Here is a 10,954-nt window from a genome sequence, read left to right on the forward strand (position 1 = left end):
CGTGTAGCAGCTTATACATGTAAATAAATTGTCTTATGTTAATAAGTGGTTTCCATGTAATAATGCCGAAGAATATGTTAAACACTTTTTCTTTGATTGTCCTCTTGCTCCAAGAATCTGGAACCGCCTCGTACCTTCCTCTAGCATCAATGATGTTTGGCCTTCATTATATTGTTACTGACGCAGCAATGGGGATTTATCAAACCTCTCGAAGTGGACAAAGACATCTAGCTCTTAATCCCAAAGAAACACCGGGCTATTTGGAGAAAAATCCAATAATAGCTAGCGATCAACTACGTGAGAATGCCAGGGCGCTTCTACTGTCATAGGATGCTGTCTTCTACTATCCGGATTTGGCGTTTACATTCATGTGGAATTGTTGTATCGAAGTTAGAATTCAGAAATGGTACTCAATTTCCAGGTAATTCTGTCGAAACCCTAGAACAAACAACATGGATATTAGTGATGGGATAATACAATTTCTTCTTTCCCTCGTTTTGTGGTAGGAAAAGTCAGCCGATGGTACTTACCATATCTATTTACACTTAATCCAACCAGCCACCAGGTACGGTCGATCCAATCATAATTCAGCCTAAATTCACGAAAAAAGTAACCAATGATCTCATGTTCACTTCCAAAGTAGGTAGACAATGTTTCTTTTTCCTATTAATTCCTCCGAACCACCATCGTTTATTATAAAATGCGTCTATTCTGACTGACACATGAAAATCAAAAATTGTTTGGATCGCACCACCTCCGTAAGTACTCTTTGTTCATCATCAGTAGACAAAGTGGAAGAACTGTTCTTTATTATCCAAAATTGTTGATCGCACTGTTTTCTTCAACATTGACGCCGCCAATGCTGTTTCCTTTCATATGTCACAGACCGAGTTTTCACCAAGCTCTAGAGGTATTTTAAATGTTGGATGTACTTCATTCCCTCAAGGCAATGAATGATGCTATTCCTGATGAAGATTCTGTTAATAGAATTATTGGTCTTGGTGTTAACCCGGCTGCCAACGTTTCCAATAGATATATTTTCCCGCCCCACCGTTTCCAACTACAGCCTTACACACGTTTCTTCGCATGGCGTTCAATCCTTGTGAATCCGTAAGAAATCTTCACTTTGTTTTCTTTTGTTTTTTTGGTTAAAAAAGGTAAGGAAGCTTTGGGAATTCTTTTATAGACATGTTTTATTAGGTTCATTCATTCCTCGATTTCAAATAAAACATATTTTCTTGATGCATAATATCATCTCAATGAATGTTCTTCTTATCTTCTAGGTTTTTCATTTTGCAGAACAGTAACAGTGTTGTGAACATTTCATGTGATGACTTGATGGATGCCAAGTACATGCGTCTTTCATTGCTTCTTGCCTTTCATGGTGGTCGTCCATTCTTCTGGGATTTTTTGAAATGTAAAATGGGGTTGTGGTAATTGTGGTGGGTACTGTGTGTAATTTATAATTGAGCGAAATGACCTGATATCCTAAAAGGTAATAAGGTTGTGACGGATTGTTGATTCGGTAATAGAGAATGAAGGATTGTGACGGTTTGTTGATTTGGTAATAGAGAATATTGAGAGAAACACGATCTGTAGTTATCTCACACGTATAACCATCAAGGGGTGTTTCGTTTGGATTCTTCCGAACAAATGCTGATGTGAATCGGGTACTTAACAATATATACTCTAAAAAATTACTATGCTGATTGGTACGGATACATAATGCTCGTATTTCAATTGGTGAACAGATGCAATTTGGTGTGTTGTTGCAATTGTGAAGGGATGGTTTGTTTTCAATTTTGATAGTGACCTTTGAATTCGCCGACTGGACTGCCCAATTTGTAGCAACTGTTGGATAGCCAATAACATGTCGATGACATGGAAAGTTATTGCTGATGTGGCTTCATCAGAATCAAGATTAATTGTGAGGACCCCATGTGGCGATTTGGGGTCCCGAAAGATTGGTCTCTGGTTCCAGCTGCAGTGGTCTGGGTAGTTTGGGAACGAAAGAAATGAACGTACCGTTGAAACAAAGAATACTTCCAAGACAGACTCTGACTTAAGAAATGAAGCTATGTCTTTAGTAATTGCTTGGGCTTGGGCTTTTGGTTTTCAAGCACACCACAATCCTTTCATCTTTTTCTTTTGTTACCTCTGGAAACTATCTTTGTGTATACTTTCATCTTACAATATCTCTTTTTAAATCAAAAAAGATCTTATAAGTATGTGTGTAGATAACACAAAACATTTGGAATATGGGTTGATCTCAAATTGATGTAAAGACTGTGGGAAATGGAAAGCTCAACATCCACTCCTAAATCGGGAAAATGAGAAATGCTCTAAAATTTAAGAAAGGTTGTTGTTTGGGTTTGAATGGGAGAACTCGACTGTAATTTCAACTCCCGTTGAAAACCATTTCAACTGTAAGGGAGATACTTATATCGTTAAAGTAACCGGGATTACTTCACCAAAAGATATCTGGAGCGGAATAGCCTCGAGTAAGACATTCGCTCAAAAAGCAGCCATTACAATTTTGTCTTTTGATTATTCGTGAAAAAGGGAGAACAATGTGATTATCATACGGCCATTCCTGGCCCAGCTTTGAAGATGAACCTGCTAAAAGTATTAAAATTACGTAATAATCCTGTTAATGATAAAAAAAAAATCGCAGATTGAGTGACAATAGTCACAATACTAGAAAGTTGAGTCTAAAATTCCTCAACATCGTATTCTTATAGACTGAGTAAAAATAAAATAAAATACGTATGTTGAAGGTTTCTTTTACCTCCACGGTTTACCAGACCAGAGCAGTGTTATTCTGCACGACCTTGCGAGATGCCTTCGCACGAAAACAGTTTCTAAGTCATTAGATTACAATATCCCACAACTAAAACCTAGATTCAGAAGTCTTGAAACCTTTAGGGAAAATGGTGGGTCCTAAACTGAATGCAAATCTAATCGTTTATTTGCTCATCCAACGTCTTAAAAACCGCTTTTACGGGAAGCCATCCCGCAAAATCGTGTGGGATAGCATTTATCTACCAGACCATTGTCTGAATTTACACATAGCATAGCAAACAAATATGGCGCTACCGCTAGTATATGTTTGTTTGTAGAAACCCTAATCAACTTTGATTGCAGACTAAATCGAAGATTGAACTTTCGAAAAACAACATGTCGCCGGTGACTATCAATTGTTTTTTTTTCATACATTTTTGCACTCGTATTACTATTCATTACAAGTCCAGACAATCTCCACAGACTGAGCCTCAAATCTATTTAACTTCAAAAATAGTTGATGTCAGGTGGATAAACCATCAAAACAAAATACAAATCTTGCTTATCATGGCGGATGCCAAGAACTTTGATACAATTGTTCGAAGTTTAGTCTACAAATTGCTACAAGAAAGGGGAAAGGAGGTACGAAAGATTATTAATTACGCTATTTGTTGGATCTTATGGAAGAAGCGGAACGGGAGAATATTTGGTGGTAGTCAGAAAAGTATTACGAAGAATATTGATCTTATTAAGCAATTTATTGTTTTACGGTCCTGTGAGAACAATTCTGTTAAATTTGTTCCTCCTAGTCTCATTTGGAGCGATTCAACAAATAAATAAATAAATCTTGCTTATGATTTACTAATTTGTTAGTTTATGTCAAAAGGTGATTTGATTACTCCTCGCATGACGTAACTCTTCTTTCTTTCTTTTTCATGATACAAGGCCAAAAGTTAAAAACTCAAAATGGTGTCCAGAGCAACTGTTCTATTCTTGCTTATTTTTCATTTTTTATCAGTAAAGTACAAGAAACATATTCATCGACGAAGAGGTAGTGAGGTACAAGAAAATCAAACCACCAAAGAAAGAAAAAGAAAAAAGAAACAGGGACCAAAATATACTTAATTGTAGGTCTAACCTACGATTCTCCCCAGTACATACCAATGAGAGGGAGGTCACCTTTTTTCTTTTTTCTTTTAAGATTTTGGTTTACCTCCATGAACAGACCCTTCGCGCTAGACCTTCCTTGTGAGTAGGTTACAGGTCTAACCTATAATTCAAACCTCATACACCAACATGCATGTGCCGATAATCCCTGCTTTCGACTAGCTAGTAAATTGTGCTTCTTTTGACAATATTTGCTTTGAGCATGCATACAGAGACATCTATGGCCAAACATGCATGGGTGCTTTCTCTCTGAAGAAGATAAAGTAATTCCTCAAAACTAACATTCCTTTTCAGTTTCAAGAAACTGACCATCTCCATAGTACTCCTCCTTGACTACGTTCTTCTCTTATCCCCAACTCAAGTCCAAGTTCAAGCCCAGGTATATACTAGTGTTCAGTGTTATGAATAATTTGATTAATTTCTTCAAAACAAATAAAATTATTATGAAAACAACAAAGAGAGAGCAAGTAATCATGTTAGATTTCATTAATTAATTGTTAGTACTACATTTCTTTGATGATTTTGCTTCCCCGTTGTGGGTCTAGAAATGACAAACATTGCGCTCGATCCCACTAAGTGTACGGTGACGAAGAAACACTGTGTGGCCAATTCATATCAAAAAAATAAGTTTGAAGCAATGAAATTGCTTAGCTTTAGAGAATTGTTGTGCATGATACGTGTGGAGCACACTGCAGTGTTGTTTGGTCATAAAAGTAAGTAAGAAAATGGAATATAATGTACGCTTTTTAACCTGAATATATGATTAGAATGACTGGTTTTATGCCTTTGAATAGTTGCACAGTTGCACAATTCCACTAATCATTCTTTTGGTGATTATATACTAGACTTAATTTGACCCACTAAAAAAAGTTAGAATATACTCCTTCCCTTCTTTTTTAATAGGCCAGTTTTGTTTTCAGCGAAATTTAAGAAAATTAAGAGAACTAATCACTGAAAGTGGTTCTCATGACACTTGTCAATAAAAGAAGTGAAATGAAATAGTCCCCATGACACTTGTTAGCAAAAGAAGTAAAATGAAGTGGTCCACATGACACTTCTCATCCAAAGAAATTAAGAGAAAAGTGGTCCCAAAAATTAAAATAACATTTGAGTTTCCCAATTAGGAAACTGGCCTATTTTTTTGAAAATTTTATTTATAAAAAGTGGCCTATTAAAAAAGAACGGAGAGAATATAAAGCCAAACACACGCTCTTACTTGTTACTTATGTGATGGAGGTATCACTTACTTATTCTTTAGGGGTACCTAATGCAACTAAAATCTGTATAATTTTATATTTTTTTTGTTTTCCGAAAAATATGCTAACCCCAATACATTTAATGAGAAAGCCGATTTAGGAAATTGGAAATCTTATGGAGATTTTTCAAGATCATAAAATAGTTATACAAGCTAAAGTATCTCCACCAATTCTTGCCCATCAAATTTATCCCCACAGATCTAAAAATAGCTTAAAAAGACTTTTTCTCTCACAAGGGAGATGACCAAATATCTAAGGCCAAATTGATTTTGAAAACAAAATCAAAATGTGTCAAAGCATAAGGCAATGATTGGATCAAATCCAACCCAATATTTTTTCAGAACATGCATATAACATGAATTGAAGTTTTTAGAATTTAGATTGCCTAATGCATCAAGGTAACAATTACCCAACGAGTAATAACAGTAGGCAAGAAATATCCAAAGTGTCTCAAATGGTAACCAAAGTGTCTCAAATAGCAACATGAATATGAATCGGTCTTTAGATTTCTGTAACGAAACAAATTGTCCGATTAACTTGGCATTGGAGATGTGGTAACAGTTGTAGTGATTTATGAACTTGCTGGTGATTGTATTCATTCCTAAGTAAAACTAAATCTAAAATCAGATAAAGACTCAAAATAACATTAAAACAGACACAAAGAGGAGTTACATGAAATAAAAGATGCAACATTTGACCTGCAACCGTAGGACATGTATTAAATTTTTTTATGAAGACCATGTCCTTCCAAGAAGGTTTATCAGAATTATTTCCGGCCATTACATTAGAAGCTCGCCTGAAAACTTGTCGGAGTTTTTTCGTGCCGGAAAATTCATCATCCTACTTGGGTTAAAAGATCAGGCGGTGATCCAAATATGTGTCACAATTGAGACCCGATATACAAAATGGATATGCTACTTGTATTATGTTATCAATTAACATAACATGTTTGTTTAGGTGATGGTACTTTTATATGTTTTGTTTGAGTATATCAACAGCTTATATTAAATTAAACTGTCTCTCATATTACAATTTGGTAAGTGCAAGATTTGATGTTCTTTACGGACGCGGAAAAAAAAATACTCCCTCTGTTTCAATTTAGATGACGCTGTAGAGTTTTTCACGCAGATTAAGAAACATCAAAGAGAGTAATGTTTTTCCAAATCTGCTCATATTAATATCATCCTAAAATTTTAAACCTCCTAATTTTTTGTTTTTGGATTCTAGTATAAATTATGAATCCCCATGTAATTTCACTTGGGATGACCAAATATCCTAAGATTATAGAGAATAGATTTAAAATCTTAAATTAAATTAATTATCTCTCGCTGATAACAAGGACAATGAATGTTATGTTGTGATCCCAAAGCAGGGGTAAATCAGTGAGAATTTAGAGGAAATAGTTAAACTCTCGTCTATTTTGGAACATACAAAAAACCCTAAAACATCATCTAAAATGGAACGGAAGGAGTATGTAAAAACCGTCCCTCATAGAAAGGTGGGTCCCGTGAATCAGGAGATTAGCAGGGGCCACTTTAAGGCCTCACCTTTGGGAGAATGTAAGAGCGGCGGTTTTCTTTTAATTTTTTTTGGCGGTCCGTTTATACTTTCTGTTGATAATATCATTTGATTCTACATTTCTATCAAACAAAAATTATAAAATGATTCTACCTAATCATCTAAAAGTAATCCGAACCCATCTAATTATGGCCAGCCCTTATAACCTAGTATGTGTGTAGATAACTCAAAACATTTGCAATGACCAAACAGGGTTGATGTAAAAGAGTACGACTGTAGGGAAAGCAAAGCTCAACATCTACTCCTAAATTGGGAAACTTTGAAATGCTCTAAAACTGAAGAAAGTTTGTTGTTTGGGATTTGAAAAGGAAGAACTCTAACTGCTGTAATTTCGATTCCATTTGAAAACTATGTCATATTCTACTGTAAGCGGATCTATGATTAGTTTCTTTTTAATGTAACGTAGTTTCTTATTCACAGAGAAAGAAAGAAAAGAAAAGGAAGAGCAATGTGATTATCATGGGGCCATTCCTACCCCAGCTTTGAAGCTACTACGTATCGATTTTTTGAATTTGTTTGCTTATAAATGGCTATTTATAAGTGTATGCAGTCATTTAAGTGGAAATATTAAGGATTTGAATTCGAAATTTGTCAAAACGTATTTTATTAATCAGCAAAGAAAAAAAGAGCCAGTTTCTTTTTTCTTTATCAAATCGTTGACCAAATTACGTGCATTTCTTGGTAGATACTCTAATCACTTTTAAATCAGTTATTTTGAAATGATCGAATACGTCATGTCGCAAATAGCCATCAACTGTTTTTTTTCTTTTTAAAAAATAAATAAATCATTATTTCACTCATATGACCACCAATTACAAGTCCTAAATCCTAATTAAACTCTGAAATCTATTAACTTTAGAGATTGTTGATGTCAGGTGGATAACCCATTAAATCTTGCTTATGATATACTAATTTGTTAGCTTATGTCATAAACTTTGATTCTAGTGTGAAATAAGAAATTCTAAAGTGAATTGATTACACCTCACATGACCTAATTCTTCACTGTTCAAACCTGCTCCCAACCCCAAACATCATGCCAGACAACACACAAACACTTTTCCCATTCTCTACTAATCAAAGTAATTAACAGCTCCAAGATTAACTCTGTACCAAATCCAAACTCTCATTAGTCTCATATAAATCTTTACAGAAATCTCTATATTCTGACAATATAAACCAGATCCTAATTAATGAACATACTATTATAATCCTCTGTATGTGTATTTCTGTAATCAAAAATCCAAAAATGAAATGATTTAATAACAATCCAGATTTAGATCAACCTGAAACTTAATTATAGTTTCATCATATGCCATGATTTGTGATATGGTGCATCGTGCTCGGACATTGCGCTGCATTTCCGTTTTTGTTTGGATATCCTAATCATTTTTGAGTGAATGTATCGATTTCGTATGCAATTAAATCTCATTTTTCAATCCAGCTCTAAATCTAGCAATGAAACTGTCAGCTTTGTAATCAACATCAGGACTTGGACAGAATGGCGATGAAGGAATTGATGATTCTCCGTCAGTAGCATTATCCATAATCCTTGGTGTACTAATCGGTGTATCCATTGGTGATTCTTGAGCTGATGGTGCTTCATCTAACGATTCAGTTGACCCGTTACCAGAAGTCCGGCTTCGGATTCTGACGAAGTCGCCGCGAACAACGAACTTCATTGCTGACATTTTGAATGGCGGTGGTGGTGGAGGTGGCGGCATTGGAATTAATGGGGATTGGTTGCCACTGTTGGGATATAATTCATCACTTGGGAAATAAGCATTTGAACTTCTGGATGTTGGCAACGGTGGTTTACCCGCTGTGGAGGGTTTTTTGCGCCGAGATGATTCTCGTTTTGGCGGTGACTGGACTGGCTGCGGGGTGATTTCTGGCGTTGGTGGAGATGGGTCTTGATTTTGAACTCTTCTTTTGGAGGAACGAGATGGTTTTGCTGGAGGTGGTGGAGGTGCAGGTGGTGGGACAGAGTCGGAATGGATTTTCTTTGTTTTGCTGCTCTTTTTGAATAGTTGATGAAAAACTGATGAAGGAGGTGGGGGAGGTGGTGGCGGAGGTGGCGGAGATGGTGGTGGACCCACATAAGATTGAGATGCTGGTTCTTCAAACATTTGATGGAACATATCGTCAAAACTTTCTTTACTCTTCTGTTTGTTCTTTTTCTTGTTCTTTCTTTGATTGTATAGTGAAGTAAAAGTGTTCTTTATCTCTTTTGCTGCACTAGTACTTCTTTTTCTTTCACTTTTAGCACTCTTCTGCTCTGATTTCGACGGTTCCGCTGGTTGTGGTGGTGGTGGTGGAGGTGGAGATGGTGGTGGAATTAAAGGTTGTGTTTGAACCTTTTCAGTTTCCAAATCTTTCTTTTCTTCAACCGGTTTCTCTCTACGTTCGATAGACCGAAATGCTCGTCTCTCTGCTCGTTCTTTTCTTCTAGTCTCCGCCGCCGTGGATGGTCGTGGCGGTTGCGGTGGTTTCTCAGGCGATAGTGGTGTTTTTTCTGGCGATCGTTGTGGTGGTGGTTTTTCTGTTGGTTCTGCTACTGGTGGTGGTTCCGGTAATGAGACTTCTTGTTGACGAACCACAAATGTATCCACAGGTATAGTTTTTATATCTCTGAAGTATTTAGTATCGTCAGATTCCGGCACTCTTGCCGGAACAGAAGCTGAATTGTGGTGAAGAAGATAATTTGATTCACCATATCGATACTCAGTTGGCTCCGGAGCGGGAATTGGATCTGATGGGTGACGTCGATGAAGATAATTTAGCTCACCTCCATACTGATATCCATCTATATTGATATCGTCGTAAAATCTTCGGCTCTCCGGTTCCGGATTCCACAATGATTCTTGCCGGAGATCAGGATATGAACTACTATTCCTCCTCATTCCTCCCGTGACATTACTAGAAGCAGATGATAAATTACTCAGATTATCCATTGAACTGTACATCATCGGATTTACATTAGAGTATCCAATCCACGGTTGATCCGCCTCCATAGGCCGATACCGGAGATGATTTTGGTGGTGTAGTTGTTGAATTGGCTCATCCTCCTCCGCCAATACCCGCTCCGACGACAAACTCGAAAACCCATTGCCAGAAGCGGATGCCGGGATATCATCGGCAGTTCTTCTACTGAGAAACCCACAAATTATAGCAAAGAACACCAAAACAATATTCAGACTATCCCAATTTTTCTTCACCAAATGGGGCTTTACGTATTGAGAAGTGAATGAAAGAAATGATGGAACTACGATGAAGATTAGAAACAGTGCTATAATTGTCAAAATTATGATTAAAAACCCCGAATTCGTAAGGAAATTCGACGCCGACGAAGATCGCCGCCGGTTACGGTTGTTGAAATTTGAAGTTGAGATGTTATTTAGCCAGAATGGTGGCATATCTCCACCTTCTTCTCCTTCCATGGTCTTTTTTCTTTGTTGAGCTATTGCTTTTGATGAATTTCGCTTTATTTCCGAGACAAATTTTGCAGCTAGTTTTTTGTTCATTTGAAAAAATGGGGTGGAGTAAATGTGATATTTTGTACCGGTTATGAGAGTATTTATATAAAGTACTCGCTTGACATAAATGATTATTTTATTTATTATAATAGTGTTAAAGAAAAGATAAATTATTTATCTAATCATGTATTATTATTCGTATAGGCGCGTTGTGTGTATTCTTGTTATTCGGATAAAGGAATCATATACCATTGTAATTAAATCACATGATATGTAATTCTTCATAATAATAAAGTTTAGTTTTTCTCAATAAATGAACTTATTTTTCTTAATATGTGTTTTTTTCTTTCACTAAGTTGAATTTTAAAAATTGAAATTCAAACCAATAAATGATGATAATATAAAAATGTAAATTTATAATGTGAATAGAGTTTATACTAAAAAAAATTGCACTATAAAACTAAATAATTTTACACAAAAATTAGTACCGAAATTGCGAGATACTATTATAATGTAAATGTAAAAGACGGATACGGATGGATAAAACTGTGTAGACAAAACGGATATGTACGGTATTTTCCTGATCAAAAGCCTAAATAAGGTATCTAAGAAAAGTGGTGAATTGGTGGGTTGTTTTTGCAAAAAGTTGGTTAAAGTGGTGGTGCAAGTGAAGTGTTGTATTGAATGATGAGCTAGTGA

At 36.0% G+C, this 10,954-nt stretch overlaps 1 protein-coding gene across 1 annotated transcript; it reads right to left on the reverse strand.

Annotated features, from left to right (window-relative positions):
• Positions 1-8,200: 8,200 nt before the first annotated feature.
• Positions 8,201-10,219, reverse strand: LOC113293944 (formin-like protein 20). The gene has a single exon (XM_026542383.1). It carries the CDS (start codon positions 10,217-10,219, stop codon positions 8,201-8,203), a length of 2,019 nt encoding a protein of 672 aa, XP_026398168.1.
• Positions 10,220-10,954: the final 735 nt, after the last annotated feature.

This window comes from Papaver somniferum, chromosome 7 (genome assembly GCF_003573695.1).
Source record: "Papaver somniferum cultivar HN1 chromosome 7, ASM357369v1, whole genome shotgun sequence".
In the NCBI taxonomy this organism is placed as follows: domain Eukaryota; kingdom Viridiplantae; phylum Streptophyta; class Magnoliopsida; order Ranunculales; family Papaveraceae; genus Papaver; species Papaver somniferum.

Coding starts and splice junctions, on each gene's coding strand:
- LOC113293944 (XM_026542383.1), bottom strand. CDS start 10,219: ATGGAAGGAGAAGAAGGTGGAGATATGCCACCATTCTGGCTAAATAAC.